This window comes from Littorina saxatilis, linkage group LG15 (genome assembly GCF_037325665.1).
Source record: "Littorina saxatilis isolate snail1 linkage group LG15, US_GU_Lsax_2.0, whole genome shotgun sequence".
Lineage (NCBI taxonomy): Eukaryota > Metazoa > Mollusca > Gastropoda > Littorinimorpha > Littorinidae > Littorina > Littorina saxatilis.
In genome coordinates, this window is record NC_090259.1 from 26,568,299 (window position 1) to 26,588,853 (window position 20,555).

The 20,555-nt window shown below is 40.3% G+C and overlaps 3 protein-coding genes across 3 annotated transcripts in view; 1 reads left to right on the forward strand and 2 right to left on the reverse strand.

Annotated features, from left to right (window-relative positions):
- Positions 1-1,270, reverse strand: part of LOC138948945 (coiled-coil alpha-helical rod protein 1-like) — a 53,492-nt gene extending 52,222 nt beyond the window's left edge. Inside the window, exon 1 of the mRNA XM_070320612.1 lies at positions 1,184-1,270. Coding sequence (XP_070176713.1) covers positions 1,184-1,235 — 52 coding nt within the window. The 5' untranslated portion in view covers positions 1,236-1,270. The remainder of the gene's footprint in view (positions 1-1,183) is intronic.
- A 6,436-nt stretch (positions 1,271-7,706) lies between these two features.
- Positions 7,707-13,045, reverse strand: LOC138948948 (uncharacterized). The gene has a single exon (XM_070320615.1). The coding sequence runs from the start codon at positions 12,918-12,920 to the stop codon at positions 12,012-12,014; it is 909 nt and encodes a 302-aa protein (XP_070176716.1). The 5' UTR covers positions 12,921-13,045; the 3' UTR covers positions 7,707-12,011.
- Positions 13,046-13,100: 55 nt separating this feature from the next.
- Positions 13,101-14,945, forward strand: LOC138948083 (E3 ubiquitin-protein ligase RNF26-like). Its single transcript, XM_070319608.1, has 2 exons — positions 13,101-13,246; positions 13,425-14,945. Exon 2 carries the CDS (start codon positions 13,575-13,577, stop codon positions 14,892-14,894), a length of 1,320 nt encoding a protein of 439 aa, XP_070175709.1. The 5' UTR covers positions 13,101-13,246; positions 13,425-13,574; the 3' UTR covers positions 14,895-14,945.
- Positions 14,946-20,555: the final 5,610 nt, after the last annotated feature.

Below are 20,555 nucleotides of genomic sequence, written 5' to 3' on the forward strand. Positions count from 1 at the left end.
ATTTTCACTCTATACTTTTCCAGAAGAAAGACATAATTTTGGCAGTTAAAAAACGTTAAATTTCAATTCTTCACCTATCTTTATGAAATTTAGTGGGTGGGTCCGTTGTCCCAAACTGAATTTTAAGACATACTTTTCCAGACAAAAAACCTTATTTTTGGCAGTTAAAAACCGTTAAATCTCAATTCTTCATCGATATTTATGAAATTTTGTGGGTAGGTTCGTTGTCCCCAACTGATTTTCACTCCATACTTTTCCAGAAGAAAAACATAATTTTGGCAGTTAAAAACCGTTACATTTAAATTTTCACCTATCTTTATGAAATTTAGTGGGTGGGTCCGTTGTCCCAAACTGAATTTCAAGACAAACTATTCCAGTCAAAAAAACTTATTTTTGGCAGTTAAAAACCGTTAAGTCTCAATTCTACACCGATATTTATGACATTTTGTGGGTAGGTTTGTTGTCAGATTTGACATGATGGCAGAATTGAAAGTGTGAGATATCCTGATGTTTCACAATTTATGCTGCATAATTCAGCCCCATAGGCGCTTGAATTTTAGGTGGAGTTGGGTTTTTTTTCAGCCCAAACCAGTAACCCCCACATGGTTTTCATGTCCCTTTCTGAGAGACTTCAAGAAGTTTCAATTTGACGTCATGATTAGCCTGCCGCATTAGCAAGTATGAAAACACGTCATCGATGACACATTTTAAGACAGAGAGAGAGAGAGAGAGAGAGAGAGAGAGAGAGAGAGAGAGAGAGAGAGAGAGAGAGAGAGAGAGAGAGAGAGAGAGAGAGAGAGAGAGAGAGAGAGAGAGAGAGAATCATGTACACACAGATGGACGACTTCGCTTGGGGTATGTACTGCCCGGCAGTACACATCTACTTTATTTGTATGTTAGTATTGTTACATTCGTCTTGATCTCCGCGTTGGACGCAGTTTGGGAGCAAACACAGTCCTTCTGTGAAACAACAGATTTAAGTAGTTTTAAGCAGACGCTCTTCCTTAGTTATTCAACTTGATGTACGAACAAGTTTGGACAAGTGCACCACAATATTTTTCAATACGTAATTTGAACGCGAAAAAAAATTGCCAGTTCAGTTTTGAAAGCACTCACGAGTCAAAAATACAGAAAACTCACGCTTTCTTGTGCAGCATGTGTAAATATTGTCTGTAATACTTACTAGTTGCAGATTTTACGGTAAAGTCTGAAGGTTTGTTCAAAAACGCCGCCATCTTGTGTGGAATTCATCGTTCTTGGCCAAGGGACGTTACTCTCACACACATGTCAGGTTCTTCGCTGGCGCAGGGGTACCAGCCAAATGGATGTCCTTCGATGTTCACAGGCACCCGACATAAAGTGCACGTTAAAGAAGAGTTTGCCTCGTCCATTTTTACCCATCATGTCTGCTCATTGTGTGTGTGTATGATGACGATAACGTGACAACATTTTCTGACTCGCTTTTCTCCTCTCACACACACACACAGAGAAAATGCTTATGGATGTCATCTATGGAGGTCTCCCTTTTGCGTACTTCGGAGCGGTGTCACGTGATACGCAGAAATGGGTTGGAGGGCAAGAAGCGGAACGGCTAGTAGCGTCAGTGCGCCGCTCGATGATTCGGGAGTGTTTTAATTGAATAATGTCAAAATCAGGAACAAAAACGGTCGACCAGCCAAAAGAGAACTAGTACATTACATCATTGAGTGACGTTGCTAAAGTGCGATACTTGGAGAAATTGACCGAAGCTCTTTAGTTTCAAACTACATATAATTTCTGCTTCAGTGTGTGTGCATGAGTTTTCATTTTGTTATTATTCAAGAACTTGTAGTTCTATTTCTAACTTTGTATGTTTATGTGTGAAGCTCTTTAGTTTTAGATTACCTATTATTTCTGCTTCAGTGTGTGTGAGTTTTCATTTCATTGTTATTCGAGAAATGATATTTCTAACTTTGTATGTTTATGTTTGGAGAAGCGATTCTTTTTTCCTTTTTGGGATCAAGTCTGGTGTCTGCTTTAGTGCTTACTTTGATATTACCTTAGAACATTTATTGTGAACCTGTAAATGTGTAATGTGTGTGTGTGTTTTTTGTTCTTCTTTTTTATTTTTTCTATTTCTTTTTACTTTAGTGCTGCTGAAGACAGTAACTAAAAATTTCCCTGAATTCAGTGTTACGTGTTTTTTGTTTTTAATTTTTATATATATGTTGACAATGACAGTTCAGTTAAATAAAGCGTTGAACACATTATATGTATTTTAATTTTTACCAATCTGTCACTCTGTGAATGTGAAGCTGGTGTGAGTGTGATATTTAACACATTACTTTTGATTTGTACCTAATCTCTGCCTTTGTTAGCTCCAGTAGGTGTGTTTTCAACAGTTTTGTTCAATTTTGTGAAACGTTACTGTTTTGAGACAAACCAGACACATATTTTTCCGTTTAGGACAGCTGGGCCCAACATATTAACTTTGTTGACCAAACAAAGGAGCCATTACACACATACACACTCATTCTGACAATCACTCACCAGATTCTTCACAATTAAGAAATGTCTCAGATAAGACACACGCAAGCTTAAAAAAAAAAGTCTTAAGAACAAAAAAGTTACTGCAACAACAATGTATTTATTAGTTCTTACTAAAATCACATGCTTCAATAAAAAAAAAGCATAAACTGTACAGACATGCTAACCAGCACTGATTAAGGCACACACTTGGAGTCAAAAAGCTATGGCATCAACATAAGCAGTGTTGAATCTGTTTCAAATTGCACACTTCAGTCAAAAAGCTATGGCATCAACATATGCAGTGTTGAATCTGTTTCAAATTGCACACTTCAGTCAAAAATCACATGTCTGACAATGAGTGAATTAGTGTTTCCAATCAATGAACGGTAACTGTTTACATATAAAAACTGACAAAAAAGTGAGAAAAAAAGAAAAGAACTGTACACACACACACTTCGCATCAGATCTCAAAATCAAATAAGGAATAGTGTTGAGTCTTGAAAATGCTTGAGCCAGGAAGCAAAAAAAGGAACTACACTCATGCCAGCCAGCACAAGTCATACAGATACTGTACACAAGTCAAATCAATACTGTGTTTCAGGTTTGGCATCCACATAAACAGTTTTGTTTCTGTTTTAAATCACACACTTGTCAATAAACTATACAGACATGCTAACCAGCATTGATTAAGGCACACACTTGAGTCAAAAAGCTATGGCATTAACATAAGCAGTGTTGAATCTTGTTTCAAACTGCACATTTCAGTCAAAAAGCGAGTGAATCGGTGTTTCAATCATTAGCAAAATTAATACTGCTGTTGAGTAAATCTCGGTGTCTTCCTCCAGCGTCGACTTTCGGAATTCTGAAAAATGCAAGAGCATTTTCCTTGTTGCTTCGGCTTGTGCAACCGATTATGCAACAAGTATTCACCATCTTGAATGAAATTTAACCAAATCGTCGACGCAAATACGGAATCGCCCCAGCGAAACTTCGCGATCGGCACCACGCTTCCATGTTTTCGCTAAGCGGCGCGGTGGCTTCTTGCCCTCCAAGCCCCGGTGCGCACGAAGTGATGACGTCAATAGGGAGACCTCCATATCTATCTATCTATGGAGGTCTCCCTATTGACGTCATCACTTCGTGCGCACCGGGGCTTGGAGGGCAAGAAGCCACCGCGCCGCTTAGCGAAAACATGGAAGCGTGGTGCCGATCGCGAAGTTTCGCTGCGGCGATTCCGTATTTGCGTCGACGATTTGGCTAAATTTCATTCAAGATGGTGAATACTTGTTGCATAATCGGTTGCACAAGCCGAAGCAACAAGGAAAATGCTCTTGCATTTTTCAGAATTCCGAAAGTCGACGCTGGAGGAAGACACCGAGATTTACTCAACAGCAGTATTAATTTTGCTAATGATTGAAACACCGATTCACTCGCTTTTTGACTGAAATGTGCAGTTTGAAACAAGATTCAACACTGCTTATGTTAATGCCATAGCTTTTTGACTCAAGTGTGTGCCTTAATCAATGCTGGTTAGCATGTCTGTATAGTTTATTGACAAGTGTGTGATTTAAAACAGAAACAAAACTGTTTATGTGGATGCCAAACCTGAAACACAGTATTGATTTGACTTGTGTACAGTATCTGTATGACTTGTGCTGGCTGGCATGAGTGTAGTTCCTTTTTTTGCTTCCTGGCTCAAGTGTGTATAATTCAAAGCATTTTCAAGACTCAACACTATTCCTTATTTGATTTTGAGATCTGATGCCAAGTGTGTGTGTGTACAGTTCTGTTATTTTTTTCTCACTTTTTTGTCAGTTTTTATATGTAAACAGCTGTTACCGTTCATTGATTGGAAACACTAATTCACTCATTGTCAGACATGTGATTTTTGACTGAAGTGTGCAATTTGAAACAGATTCAACACTGCTTTTTGTTGATGCCATAGCTTTTTGACTGAAGTGTGCAATTTGAAACAGATTCAACACTGCTTATGTTGATGCCATAGCTTTTTGACTCCAAGTGTGTGCCTTAATCAGTGCTGGTTAGCATGTCTGTACAGTTTATGTTTTTTTTTTATTGAAGCATGTGCGTGTGTCTTATCTGAGACATTTCTTAATTGTGAAGAATCTGGTGAGTGATTGTCAGAATGAGTGTGTATCTGTGTAATGGCTCCTTTGTTTAGTCAACAAAGTTAATATGTTGAGCCCAGCTGTCCTAAACGGAAAAATATGTGTCTGGTTTGTCTCAAAACAGTAACGTTTCACAAAATTGAACAAAACTGTTGAAAACACACCTACTGGAGCTAACAAAGGCAGAGATTAGGTACAAATCAAAAGTAATGTGTTAAATATCACACTCACACCAGCTTCACATTCACAGAGTGACAGATTGGTAAAAATTAAAATACATATAATGTGTTCAACGCTTTATTTAACTGAACTGTCATTGTCAACATATATATAAAAATTAAAAACAAAAAACACGTAACACTGAATTCAGGGAAATTTTTAGTTACTGTCTTCAGCAGCACTAAAGTAAAAAGAAATAGAAAAAATAAAAAAAGAAGAACAAAAAACACACACACACATTACACATTTACAGGTTCACAATAAATGTTCTAAGGTAATATCAAAGTAAGCACTAAAGCAGACACCAGACTTGATCCCAAAAAGGAAAAAAGAATCGCTTCTCCAAACATAAACATACAAAGTTAGAAATACCATTTCTCGAATAACAATGAAATGAAAACTCACACACACTGAAGCAGAAATAATAGGTAATCTAAAACTAAAGAGCTTCACACATAAACATACAAAGTTAGAAATAGAACTACAAGTTCTTGAATAATAACAAAATGAAAACTCATGCACACACACGAAGCAGAAATTATATGTAATCTGAAACTAAAGAGCTTCGGTCAATTTCTCCAAGTATCGCACTTTAGCAACGTCACTCAATGATGTAATGTACTTCTCTTTTGGCTGGTCGACCGTTTTTGTTCCTGATTTTGACATTATTCAATTAAAACACTCCCGAATCATCGAGCGGCGCACTGACGCTACTAGCCGTTCCGCTTCTTGCCCTCCAACCCATTTCTGCGTATCACGTGACACCGCTCCGAAGTACGCAAAAGGGAGACCTCCATATATATTTAGACTTGTGTCTGTGTGTGTGTGTGTGTCCGCGATGCACGCCCAAGGTTCTCGATGGATCTGTTTCAAATTTGGTGGCCATATTTAGGTATACCCCGGACACAACCTGCTCGATGAGATATTTCAACACGTGCTCTCAGTGCGCAGCGCTGAACCGATTTTGGTTTTTCTCTGGATCCATTCCCAGTAACTCTTCCTTATCTTCTCCAGTGTTTTCAGCGTTTATCTCCCTTCCTTCGTGTGGCGTCAATCCATATTCCCGTTACTACGTTACTATTTTTAGAATGTCACTGCACTGTCCAGAACGCTTTCCTTGCACCCGTAAGTTTTTTCTTACTGTAAAAGTGAAAAGGTCGAATCAATTTATAGCCACGCGAAAAATACACTGTCATCTATCTCTATATATTTATCTATAGATATATAGATACATATATATATATATATATATATATATGGCTTCTCGATCTGTGTGTGTGTGTGTGTGTTTGTGTGTGTGTGCCATGGGCAACACCTGTGGATTGTACAGTTCTGTTTGTGATGTGGTCTGGCGGCTTGGTGTGTCTGTATGTTCAGGCCTTCCTTCGAGAAGCCATAACAGTTATTCTCAATCCCGTTTGAGTGGACTTCGCCTTCAAAGGTGATTGTGGTGTTTCAGCACTCGGATACATTTGCGTCGTCGACAGCAATGGGACTCGACATGAAATGTTCAGGCCACTGAATCATTTTCGTGCTGTTCCCATTCCACCTGGGAGGGACCCAAGCTTGGCGGGTCCATGGTTCGGAACTTTGGGGACAAAGTTCATTCAAAGGGGGTCGAGTGTGACCGGGAGACTACCGTCGCCCTTCACAGCAGACTCTGCAGAGTTGTTCGCCTTAGAAGTTGTGGGCTTTCCTTGCATGTACCCGTAAGTTGTCCTCACTGTAAAAGTGCAAAGGTCGAATCTATTTATCGAAAAATCCACTGTCATCTATCTCTCTATATATATATACGGCTTCTGTGTGTGTGTGTGTGTGTGTGTGTGTGTGTGTGTGTGTGTGTGTGTGTGTGTGTGTGGAGGCAACACCTGTGGATTGTAGAGTTCTGTTTGTGATGGGGTCTGGCGGCTTTTGTCTGTCTGTATGTTCTGGCATTTGAGAAGCCATAACAGATAATATAGGGCTTAGAAATAAGCTCTAAAATTCTCAATCCCGTTTGAGAGGACTTCGCCTTCAAAGGTGATTGTGGTGAACTGCCACGCTGTCTGTCTCTGTCTTGCGATTTACCCCGGCGAAGCCGGGTATTCCTCTAGTATCTATATATACGACTTGTGTGTGTGTGTGTGTGTGTGTGGGTGTGTGTGTGTGTGTGTCTGAGTGTTCGCGATGCACGGCCAAAGTTCTCGATGGATCTGCTTTAAATTTGGTGGGCAAATTCAGGTAGACCTCGGACACAACCTGGTCGATGAGAATTTTCAACACGTGCTCTCAGCGCGCAGCGCTGAACCGATTTTGGTTTTTCTGTTCATCTTCCCAGATCCATTCCCAGTAACTCTTCCTTATCTTCTCCAGTGTTTTGCGTTTATCTCCCTTCCTTCGTGTGGCGTCAATCCATATTCCCGTTACTATTTTTAGAAGGTCACTGTCCACAACGCTCAATCCATATTCCCGTTACTATTTTTAGAAGGTCACTGTCCACAACGCTATCATCCCGGCGAAGCCGGGTATTACTCTTCCTTATCTTCTCCAGTGTTTTGCGCGTTTATCTTCCTTCCTTCGTGCGGTGCGCCGGCAAAGCCGGCGTACACCCAGCAAAGCCGGGTCCCTGGCGAAGCCGGGTATTCGGCTCTATTTCTTCCCGGCGAAGCCATACCCTGCAAAGCGGGTATTCATCTAGTATATAATTATATGTATTCATGAGTAATTGTAAAATGAGAAAGTAAATAGCCAAAGAGTGGATGACAGGGAGCCAAGGACAAAAGTGAGAGAGAGAGAGTGTGTGTGTGATGATGTGCTTTGATGTGAAGACACACTAAGCAAAAACAACAACAAATAATCAAAACATCCAGATTGAAATTGTGGAATTTATTCAGCAGCACTTTTGTTTTGATTCTCACTCTTTTCACCTTTCATCAAAGCAGCAATGGGCATTAGGTTGAACAGATTATGGTCACACACACACACACAAACTAACACACTCCCACTTACATACAGAGCAAAAACAAGTATTCAATAGAGCAAAGAATCATCATGGCAAACATGCAATATGTTAATTCATTTTTGTTTAGCCCATTTTCATAAAAAAAAGTACATTTTATGTGCTTGACCATTTTACGTAAGACGCCGGCCTCCAAAGCGGAAGGTCGTTGGTTCGAATCCCGGCCGCACCAGGCGGGTTAAGGTTGAGATTTTTCCGATCTCCCAGGTCAACTTATGTGCAGACCTGCTAGTGCCTTATCCCCTTTCGTGTGTACACGCAAGCACAAGACCAAGTGCGCACGGAAAAGATCCTGTAATCTATGTCAGAGTTCGGTGGGTTATAGAAACACGAAAATACCCAGCATGCTTCCTCCGAAAGCAGCGTATGGCTGCCTAAATGGCGGGGTAAAAACGGTCATGCACGTAAAGATACGTGAGAGTTTCAGCCCACGAACGCAGAAGAAGAAGAAGAAGAAGAAGATCATGAGATGTTTGGGCTCTCAAAGGAGTTTTCTCTTTTAATTATGTGACCTCCTGAACTTGTTTAATTTACACTTTACATAGGTGTGGATTTGAGAGAACTGTTCTCAGATGAGTTAGTACATAAACCACATTAATGGTCTCAAATATTTTATTTTAATAATACTTTGAAAAGTTGCCAATATATTATATAAATAAAAGACAACACTTTGTGATACTGAATTCTCTCTCTCTCTCTCTCTCTCTCTCTCTCTCTCTCTCTCTCTCTCTCTCTCTCTCTCTCTCACTACATATATACATTTAACATAATTACAAAAGCTTAACAACAAAGTGACTGTGGTGAGATGAACAAAGTTAAAAAACAAAAGTACAGATATCTTTTGTTTTTTTAACTTAATTACAAAAGAACAAAGATGCTAACAATTAGGGATTCACCTGTTTCTATTAGCCCATTAATTAAGTTAATTCCTTTATCAATATATGCCACCCATATCATAAAATAGGCCTTCAGAAATATTTCAAGTATCCGGTCAAATATTTCTTTCTTTCTTTATTTGGTGTTTAACGTCGTTTTCAACCACGAAGGTTATATCGCGACGGGGAAAGGGGGGAGATGGGATAGAGCCACTTGTCAATTGTTTCTTGTTCACAAAAGCACTAATCAAACATTTGCTCCAGGGGCTTGCAACGTAGTACAATATATTACCTCACTGGGAGAATGCAAGTTTCCAGTACAAAGGACTTAACATTTCTTACATACTGCTTGACTAAAATCTTTGCAAACATTGACTATATTTTATACAAGAAACACTTAACAAGGGTAAAAGGAGAAACAGAATCCGTTAGTCGCCTCTTACGACATGCTGGGGAGCATCGGGTAAATTCTTCCCCCTAACCCGCGGGGGGACAGGTATACAACCATAACCAAATGAATAAAACAGCAATGCATAACACTGTAAAACAAAGCCTCCACATGCACAAAATGCGATCATGTATGTCATAAAATGCACAAACATACTGTGAATTTGGTACAATAATAGTGCTTTTGTATCGGATGTAACAAAGCAGTGCACGTGTATTTTCACAATATAATGAATGTACATATAGTAGGTATCTATTTATATTTAACTACTTGGCCTTAGCTTTAAAAACACAGAGACATGCGCACTCATACTGTTTGTTATAATTTCCTTCTTCAAATGAGAGAATGTAGGTAAATGCAATGGATGAATTTAATGCACAGATCAGTCACCTTGACACTGACAGAGTATAATAAATAACTTACAGAAAAAGAAACAAAAAATATTCAAATCTTATACAAAAAAAGAACTAACATAACTCTGTGCAGATTTGGCCAGAGTAAGCACAAAATAGGCAAGTTAACCAATTCCCTCCCTAAAAAGTTGATTTTCAAAATCATTGGGTTACTTCATTCCGCTCTTGAATATCATTGTCAGACATTTGATAGGTCACTTAACCCTTAGGCTGGTTGTTGCGCTACTTTACGTATACTGTCACCTGGTTGTCACGACATATGTCGCGCTACTGGCTCAGTCTGTTTGGTCCGTTCCGATTACCTCCCATGGATGCGAAAACCTATATGACCGTTTTTCTTTATTTTTCTCTCTGTTAATTCACCAGTGGCTGTGTAACATGTGTTACAGGATTGCACCAGTGTAAGGGTTAATCTTCTCCCGGAAAAAAAATCTATCACTTCAAATGTTAATGCACCGGTGATGGATTACAATGGTACCTGCCATGTGAGGCCCCTCTGAGGAGAGGATACTCCCATCAAACTTTAAAAGGGCACTTTCTGTTGTCACTTTGTATATACACTTTACCAAAATAAGCCTGTTATAAAAGGGCACCTGCATTGTGAGGCCACTTGAGGCTGGTTCCCAGGATGTCCTTTCATGACAGGTACCACCGTACCCACATCGGGATTGAGCACTGTTAGTCAGAAACACACAAACCAAGTCCCACGCAAATGTGTTTACAATTGTGTAACAACTTCATGTTCTGTCATCATTTTCAGTTGTGAAAGTTTGAATATCTATATATATATACGACTAGTGTCTGTCTGTTCGCGATGCACGGCCAAAGTTCTCGGTGGATCTTTTTCAAATTTGGACAACGTATTCAGCTACACCCCGGACTCAACCTCATCGATGAGATATTTCAACACGTGCTCTCAGCGCGCAGCGCTGTGCGCGCTGAACCGATTTTTTGTTTGTTTGTCGGGATCCACTACCAGTAACTCTTCCTTATCTTCTCCAGTGTTTTCAGCCGCGATTATCTCTCTTCCTCCGTGTGGCGTCAATCCATATTCCCGTTACAACGTTACTATTTTTAGAAGGTCACTGCACGTTACTATTTTTAGAAGGTCTCCTGTGTTTTGCGCGTTTATCTCCTTTCCTTCGTGCGCCGGCAAAGCCGGCGCTTTGCCGGGTCCCAGGCGCAGCCTGGGATTCGGCTCTACTTCTTCCCGGCGGAGCCGGTACCCGGCGAAGCGGGTAATCATCTAGTATATATATATATATCCCTGAACATTTTGGATAGATTTCAAAGACACTTATAACAGCCACAAAACGAACAGCTTGAGGTAACTGATATTATTTTTGATTGCAAAAATTATGCTTCCAAGTGAGATAATTCCAAGAACATGAATTCCTATCCTGATCAATTTCAACCCTGGACATTTTCTCGTAAGTTCAAACATTCAACCTTAAATGTCGTTTTCACTTTGTTTCTGAAAAAGTAACTCTATCTCTCTCTTTCAACATCAGTACTTCCTGTTCTCACAACAGTGTTTTTTTCAGACCTTGGATACATTTTTGATCTGACTCATTGGTATGCCCGCTGGCTGGTGGACTGTCCAATAGTTTAGACATACACGTAAGGATGTGTTCTGACAAAACATTGTTTTTGTAGCAAAGACTGTGGAGCTTTACATGTTTCCATTAAGGTCCAACTGACCTTTTGTCCCCTGAGTCTGGGGACAACATTGCTAAAGCCCGCTACTAACTACAGCCAAACCAAGCCGAACTAGGTCGGTGAACGTTACACCGTGCCGGGTTCGGTGTACTAACTAGGGGCGAAATGTATTGGCTATACCAGTCATATGATCAAGAAATATCACGTTAGAAGACTCGTGATCGGTTGACAGCGTTTTAGCCGTCAGTATTGTCACTCTTCAAGGATAAAGATACAAAAATATTCAACCAATGAAAAGTCAGTTCGCCGATGACGCGCCGAATGTTTGCAGGATTGTATCGGCAAACCGCGAAGGTTACAGCTGCAACCAAAATAATAGGGTAATCCCCTGATTTGATGACGTCGCCGAACATTCGCCAAACTAGTTTGGCGTGGTAGTTAGTAGCAGGCTTTACAGATCGATATATTCTGATGGAAAGAAATAACATTAGAAAACAATCAATTGACAACAAACAAAACAAAAGCTTGTTTTCTACAGTACAGAGCTCTGCATAACTGTTCATATCAGAGAAGAGTTTCTTCTGTAGTTGTTAAATGCACACCCGTGAGGAACTAGCTCTGCGGCCCTGTGGAGACCCTTTGACGGACAGCAGCTTATGTAAGGAGGACCGGAGTGCCTGTCTCAGCGAACGATGAAGAAGAGGAAAAAATGCACACATGGTCATTCACAGAAAGCACACTCATAAAACTGTACTGAACACATCAAACATAAACATTTCTGAACTCTTGAATGGGAGTTTGACACATTGGGCATGGTCTTTGGGCAGCTATGATAATTCTTGCACAAATTCGACATAGCTGTGTATGACCACAAGGAAACAAAGCAGCTCCTCGTGCACGATGCAAACATACTGAACACATGTTGGGATCAATGTCATCATCACTTGAATCATCATCAGGGAGAAAACGTGGGGGCCGAGCTTGCTCAGCCCTGTCCATTTCTCGTTGATCGTTCTGGACATTGTCAATATTTACACGGTTCCTGTCCGCTTCTTCAAGTGCGTTCTCTTCATTTTCATTTTCACGATTTTCAATCTCCAACTGCTGATTTTCCTGAAGTTGTTCAGGATCCACTTCTGTCTCTTCATTCACAACAGCAACATTATTGTTAACAGTGTTGTAATTACCACCATCATTGATGGCGTGTCTGTTGCGGAGTAAAACTCGGGATAAATGTAGCCTTCCATTCACAAAGAAGTTCACACCTATATCTTGATATTTGTTTTCGATGTACAGAAACAGTGCACAGATCGCTATCAGCCAGCTAAGAGTGTTCATAGCTTTGGTCTCGAGGCCGAGCAACCCTCGGATGATGTGCACAAATACCCAGAGCAAGAACGAAATCATTGTGCTGATAAAGTGAACAAAACCTGGCAGAACATCAAAAAAGAACCCCAGGAAGTGAGAAGCAACGTTGTAAATGAAGAGCAACACAACAGTAGACATCTTGCAGAAGACTTCCGTCAAAGCGAAGAGAAAGTCGAACAGATGCCGAAGAGTAATCAGCAGAGATGCTGGTGCGCATGAGTAGGCCTTGACAACAACTGACGCTAATCCCACAGATGTGGCCAGCACAATGCCCCCAAGGCCCAGCCCCAACGTCAAAATCATTGCTTACTCAAAAGTTTAGTTCGCTTCTGTTTCCTGCTTCTCTGGCGAATCAACCATCTCGTAAACGAGTGCCTCTCTCAACCTAGCCCCGTCGATGGTGCATCTTATCAAATTTCGTCTTCCATGACCGGAAGTAGCTCTTCCGAGAGAAACTACATTTGTTCACTTCCGCTCGATGGCGTCTGCGGAAATAATGAGTATTTTTCTCGAAGGAAACAACTGGAATATCAACACTAGCACAATGGGATTTGCTGGCAGGATATTGCTCGCCCAAGAGTAGCACCATCTCTTGTGTTTGCGTTGGTTTTTAAGCAGAGGAACTGACCGTAAGTAAAGAAACAGGTTCACAAGTCAGAAAGCTTTACAAAGAAGCGTCTGCTACTGGCTGCTAGTAGTACTGTAGTAGTGCTACAAACTTCAAACCAACACCACTTTCATGTATTTGTCGTCGTTGGCTGACAGACGGACACGTGAAGAAACTATGATCATGCTTTATTTTTGCAGATGCGTACATCATACGGCCTTCGACTTTGCCTAAAGAAAGCAAGTATCCTGCATCCAGAGAGGACAATGTGACATCAAATGCAGGCGTAAGCAGGAGCTTGCTTGTGGATTGTTCAGCTCAACTCTGAAACCATTTCCCCTCTCTCAAACATGGGGCTCTTCAAAACAGCAAGTGACTCCTTTTTCAACATCTGTTCAACACTTGCACTGACAGTGAACACGATAACTGAGTGGACAGCTTTTGTCCTCCATTTGAACTACGTCTTGGTGACCAACATTTATGTTTCTCTGTGCACAGTTTTGAATGGTACCTTCGTTGCCCTGGAGTACATTCTACAAGCTGTGTTCACAGTCTGTGTGTACATTTTTGACTTTTTGTCAGAAATCTATGCCTGCTTGTGTGCACTGTTAGTGCTTCTGTGGCGCATCTGTGTGCTTTTCTACAAAATCTTCTGCTTGCTCTTCACGGGAGTTGAAACACTAGTTTTAGGTTTTTGGAATGGCGGTATACTTACCTACAAAACTCTTCATCAGTCTGCAATGGACGTTATGGAAACATGTCAGTCTACTGCAGATTACATAGCCATGTTGTCCCAGGATTTTGTGATGTATGTGTGCGGAGTGCTGACGACCATCGGCATCGTGGCATCATCAGTGGTGCGAGCGTTATGGATGGGAATTGGTTACGTACCAGCGACAGTGTCCCTCATCCCTACCTATGTAGCCACGTGGGTGTCCAAGGTGTGGGCGCGCTGCACCATGTGGGTTACCTATGCCTTCATGGGCGTCAATCGCGAAACCTACCTGGGGATTCTGGTCTGTTTTTTTGTGTACGTGATTGTGACAAAGTTAGTGCACATTCTGCATCACAGAGGCTTGACCTTCTTCCCATTCCGAAGACACCGGCAGCGCAACAACAGACAGACTAATCGTGTGGATCACTTCGCCTTTGACAGAGGTTTTGAGAGTGACATCGATGACGCAGATGATGTTGATAACGACAATTCTGCAGAGGAGAGCAACGGGGAAGACGATGAAGATGAGACTGACGCTCAGACAGAGCTGACACTGAGCGACAATGATTCTGAAGACGACAACTCTGCCGGATCAGAATCTGACGTTTCACTCAACTCTCAGACTTTCTCTTCAGAAGAGAGCGATCATGACATTGATGTCCAGCTGCCGGATGACGATGGTTACAATCTTCGGGAACGTTCATCAACGCCCACTCGAAACATGTCCAAAAGCATGACCCATGATGACTTTGCGCGAGAGATGGAGCTTGAGCGAGACAAGAGAAAGTGTGTAGTGTGTCAGGATGCCAGCAAGTCTGTACTCATCCTGCCCTGCAAGCACATGTGTTTGTGTGTTAAGTGTGCTAATCAGATTGTGAGATCCTACTTTCTTGACAGGAGAATCTGCCCACTGTGCAGAACTAGGATTGAAAAAGTGATGGATGTGTTTGTGTGACCAAACTTGATGCAAATATCAATACAATCAAACAAAGAAATGTTATATTATGAATAAAACTTATATATAATATATATATATATATATATATATATATAACTTAATTTGGCAACATGTCTCATATATATATATATGAGACATGTTGCCAAATTAAGTTATGTCATCATCATCAATCCCCTGACTGGGACAGTCGTTGAGGGATGAGGAGGTAGAGACCCTTCTCCAGGCATTTCTGTCGAGGGCTGTCACCAGTAGGTCGGGGAAGCTCATCTGAGTCCAATCCTTAACGTTGTCTGACCAACTCTTGCGTTGTCTTCCTTGTCATGCAAACTTACAAAATTTGAAGAGACCATAAATGTTAAATTATTTTTCTTAATTAATTTTCAGTTTAGTTATGCGTTGTGTGTAGTTGTGTAGCTTTTTTGTTTTGCCGGTTTCTTTTCTGTTTAATTTTGCTACAAAATTGCTTACACTGAGAGAGAGACAGAGAGAGACAGAGAGAGACAGACAGAGAGAGGTGTATTGTTGAAAATAAAATCTTCTATGCCATGCACAGCCCCCCGCGGGTTAGGGGGAAGAATTTACCCGATGCTCCCCAGCATGTCATAAGAGTCCTTTGTACTGGAAACTTGCATTCTCCCAGTAAGGTAATATATTGTACTACGTTGCAAGCCCCTGGAGCAATTTTTTGATTAGTGCTTTTGTGAACAAGAAACAATTAACAAGTGGCTCTATCCCATCTCCCCCCCCCCCCCCCCCCCCCTTTCCCCGTCGCGATATAACCTTCGTGGTTGAAAACGACATTAAACACCAAATAAAGAAAGAAAGATGCCGTGCACATGTATAAATAATGTCATCTATTAGCCTTATTTGTGTTGTGACATAGCTGTTCGTCCATATAGATCATTTTGATCATTATCTTTGAATCATGCACAATGTCATTCTATTCATCAAAACTCAAGTACTGTTTGCTTAGTACATAAGTGATTCTGTTTGCGAAAAAAGTAAATGGCGGTTTTGCTAAGTGCATCAATTTTGCTAAAAGTTGTAGAAGTACTAGAACACAGTCAGCCAATATGTGTTTGACTTTGACTCTTCTTTCCTCAGTATAACAAAGAAGTGATGCAACAAGTATTGGGGAGTTTCTTCACCAGATAATTGATAAGAGTTCATTTTGACACTTTTTTTCAGTTTTGAAACCCAGTTAAAACAAATTCCATGGTTTAGCAGTTTAATTCCAAGAAGATGAAACAATCTACTGTTAATGTAATCTATATATATATATACGACTAGTGTCTGTCTGTCTGTCTGTTCGCGATGCACGGCCAAAGTTCTCGGTGGATCTTTTTCTAATTTGGACACCGTATTCAGCTACACCCCGGACACAACCTCATCGATGAGATATTTCAACACGTGCTCTCAGCGCGCAGCGCTGTGCGTGCTGAACCGATTTTTGTTTTTGTTGTTGTCGGGATCCACTACCAGTAACTCTTCCTTATCTTCTCCAGTGTTTTCAGCCGCGATTATCTCCCTTCCTCCGTGTGGCGTCAATCCATATTCCCGTTACTACGTTACTATTTTTAGAAGGTCACTGCACGTTACTATTTTTAGAAGGTCTCCAGTGTTTTGCGCGTTTATCTCCTTTCCTTCGTGCGCCGGCAAAGCCGGCGTTGCCGGGTAACAGGCGCAGCCTGGTATTCGGCTCTACTTCTTCCCGGCGAAGCCGGTACCCGGCGAAGCGGGTAATCATCTAGTATATATATATATATATCAGTTTAAAGGCGAAAGACATGGTTTCAAAACACCATTGAGCCTCCACAGACTTTAAGTCAGCCATTGATTTTATATTGTTCACTAGAAGCGCTTTTGAACAATTCATTGATTGGGCTAACTTTTTTGTAACCCCGCAATTTTGTCATGTCAACGAATACCTACTCCTTTTTAGTTGAACTTCATTTAATTGAAGACGATGACTAAGATTTTACTAAGAATCACTGCACATGAATATACACGTATATTATAAATGTATATACTGTACATCAACGTTGTTGTTTTCATTTCATTTTTGCCTGTTGCTGTGTTGATTTATCTGTCAATGACAGTTAGGTATCTCTGCATGTAACAATTAAGTGTATACATGTACTATCATAAGTCACCTACAATTTTGATAATAACAAATATCAGTATTTTTACCCTTAGTCTCCAACACAGTATCATAGTGTTTCGTTTGCAGTCCCCATGAGATTTAAATTTTAATTGATTCTGAAAGATCTAATGTAGCAAGGCTCTCTCACAATCTCATCTGCTCAAGCCGTGTCAACTCTCGGCACCACAGGGAGAAACTCGATTTTGCGCATGATTGATGTAGCCATTGAGATCTGCGTTATCTAAAGGGCGATATAGTAGGCGCCCTGAGAGGCATTGGGTTAATTTAATGTTCCTGCATGTAAATTGTGTTTATATTAATTATTACATTCAACAGCATCACAATTGTTTTATGTTCAGCATTAATTTCACACAGTTGGTCCCAGATGTATTGACCAATAATTATATGAGACCAAAAACACACAGGGGCACACACACTAGTACAGATCTGCTGAGGATGTTTATTCCCTTTAATCAGTTTAACGTCAGCTCACCTCATAAATAGCTCCTCTGTTTTGTTGAATTCTTCCCACTTGTGCATGTATGAAGTTTTGTAAGAGATTGTAAATCATTGATGTACTCAATTCATTGATCAATATGTTTTGTTAAAAGCTACCTTGGTTATTGTATAAACACACCCAGTGTGTATTTGTTGCCGGTTGTAATATACTGTTTTCTGCAAAAATCTTATTGTTGACAAGAAAATGGAAGCCCGGTAGCTAAGTTGTGATCCGCGGGTCACAGGTTCAAATCCGGACGGGCTTGGATTTGAGTGAAATTGTAAATGAAGACTTAAGAACAATATCAATGTCCCACCTCCATGTCGCTGCTTTGGCAAGTACAGGGAACTTCCATTGTATTGATGTAAAGGTCAAGGAACTCCGTCATTCTGCCGGAAGTGCAGGTTGCTGTTAGTGTTACACCTAAACACGTACACATGTGGGTAGCGCCACTGTTGATAATAGCTTTCCACGGGCAGGATGCGACCCAAATTTTTCAGTGATGGGACAATAATGTCATGAAAATGACATGAAAATGCAACAACACCTTTTCGTGGAAACCGTTCAACAGCAGAAATCTTGTTGAAATTAGTATTTTCAGGAGAGTTAATGATCAGTAAATTTAAACAAAAATTACAAAAAAATGCAAAGAATAAAAAGTGCAAGCTGCGTACCTTTTCTCTTTTATGTGTTCTTTTTGTGTGTTTAGCAAGGCTGACTTTGAATTCTTCGTTTCCTGATTTTTCTGAATTTGTCTTCCTTTTTAATTTTAAGTTTCCTAAATATTTTTTCAATCATTTATCTATTTTTCTGTAAGTTAATATTACCTGGTGAAAGTTCATGCAGTTAACACAGCATTGGCCATTGTTCATTGCATAGTTTCACTTGAACACTTTTCCTTTCTAAAACCATCAGAGCATTGGCTTTATTTTTCTTGGTTGTCACTTGTGCATTGCCATAACTTTGTTTACTGGACTTCACTTGCTGGTTCCCTTCCGATTGTGTCTTTAAAGCCATACACCTATATATTTCCTATTTCAGTGGAATATACTGTTCATCAGTCATTAAAAAAGTGATCTCACAAAATATATGCCGCTTTTCCTGATCGACTGCTTTGAGTTTATGTTTGTCATACATTAATAAATGTGCACAAAAATATTGGAATGTCAATATTAACGTTGTAAATCAAAAGAAGGTAATTAAATAAAACTTTAAATAATATGAAAGATCAAAATCTTTGTTGTTCAGTCTGTGTATACCTGCTTGCTTGTGTGTCTGACTGTGTGTGAGTGTGTGTGTCCAGGTCATGAGCAAAACTCATAGCACTGCTTTAAGATGCATTCCATGTAATGAGCATGCCTGTCTGTTAATACTTCTTCTTCTTCTTCAGCGTTCCAGAATTTGTCTGGTTATGTGTGAGCTCGTTTGCCCATTTGGGTTCCCCACACTATTACTCTGAGAGCATAGTCAGCTTCACTCCGCTTTCGTTGAGTAGGCACGCTGGGTATTTTCGTGTTTCCATAACCCACCGAACTCTGACATGGATTACAGGATCTTTTCCGTGCGCACTTGGTCTTGTGCTTGCGTGTACACACGAAGGGGGTTAAGTCACTAGCAGGTCTGCACATAAGTTGACCTGGAAGATCAGAAAAATCTTCACTCTTAACCCACCAGGCAGCAGCGACCGGGATTCGAACTCACGACCTCCCGATTAGGAGGCCGACGTCTTACCACCACGCCACTGCGCCCGTCGTCTGTTAATACAAAACAGATAAGAAACTGGACAAGCTTCCAAGCTGAAATGCAATCCCAAAGTCCGGCCTTTGTCGAAGATTCCTTGAACAAAATTTCAATCAATTTGGTTAAACAATGAGGGCGTACGTGACAGTGCCGCCTCAACAATCACTAAAAGCTGGACGTCATGACGTCATCAACGACATTTATCGAAAAAAGAAAAAGAAAAAAAATCTGGGGATATCATACACAGAAACTCTCATGTAAAATTTCATGAAGTTCGGTCCAGTAGTTTTGTCTGAATCGGTCTCCACATACACACACATACACCACGACCCTCGTCTAGATTCCCCCTCTATATTAAAACATTTAGTCAAAACTTGACTAAATATAAAAAGATGTGACGGTTTTTCAATTTTGAGGCAAAAACGTGTCTTTCAACTTCAAAAAAATTCAGAGCTTCACACAGTGCTCCGATTGTACTGAAATTCGGGTTAATGTCTTCTTCAAAATGTCCTTCGCAAACTGGTCAAGAGTTTTGCGTTATTTGTATGTTTACCTTATACCTTTTAAGGTCAAATAGTAAGCGAGGGTGTCAAAAAATGGGTGTCTTTTGGTTAGAAGGCAAAATTTCAAATGTCTGTAGATCGTCAGAAAAAAATCGTACATGAATGAAAAAATATTCAAAAAATTGTTTTTTAGAACACTAACCGATCTGTGAGCAGCTTTTTTAATGTCCTTTTATACTTTATTTATGAAACGAAAATAAAAGAGCAAAAAATGCTGTCTTCACTTTTTATGTCCGTCGTGTCACGTTTACTGAACGCGACTGAAAAACAATGACGGGTCCCTTTTTTCGTAATTTTAAATGTAACCAAGATCGCGTCCCTTTTGTCGCCTCCTTTCAGGAAAAACCTATCGCCGCGTGGCCTTTACGTCTTATTTTATTGGTGTCCTGAAGTTGTCAAAGTGAGTATTAAAAATATTTTATGTCCATCGTGTCACGGGGTGTGTGATAGTGATTAAAACTTGAAATGTGCTCAAATCACATTCAATACGTGGGACTTTGGGACACTTAACTATCTAGATTTGAAATTGCAATCAAATTTGGAACAGGGAGCATTCATAATTTTTGTTGTTGAAATTTGTCCATCGTGTCACGGTCCATCGTGTCACGATCTCAGTCGTGACACGATGGACACAATTGTGACACAACGGACATATTCGTGTGTCTTGTTCGATGTAATTCAGTTATTTATGTATAGGCGATGAAATGGGCTAG

Excerpts from the sequence above, each read along its gene's own strand:
- LOC138948083 (XM_070319608.1), top strand. The coding sequence starts at position 13,575 with ATGGGGCTCTTCAAAACAGCAAGTGACTCCTTTTTCAACATCTGTTCA.
- LOC138948948 (XM_070320615.1), bottom strand. The coding sequence starts at position 12,920 with ATGATTTTGACGTTGGGGCTGGGCCTTGGGGGCATTGTGCTGGCCACA.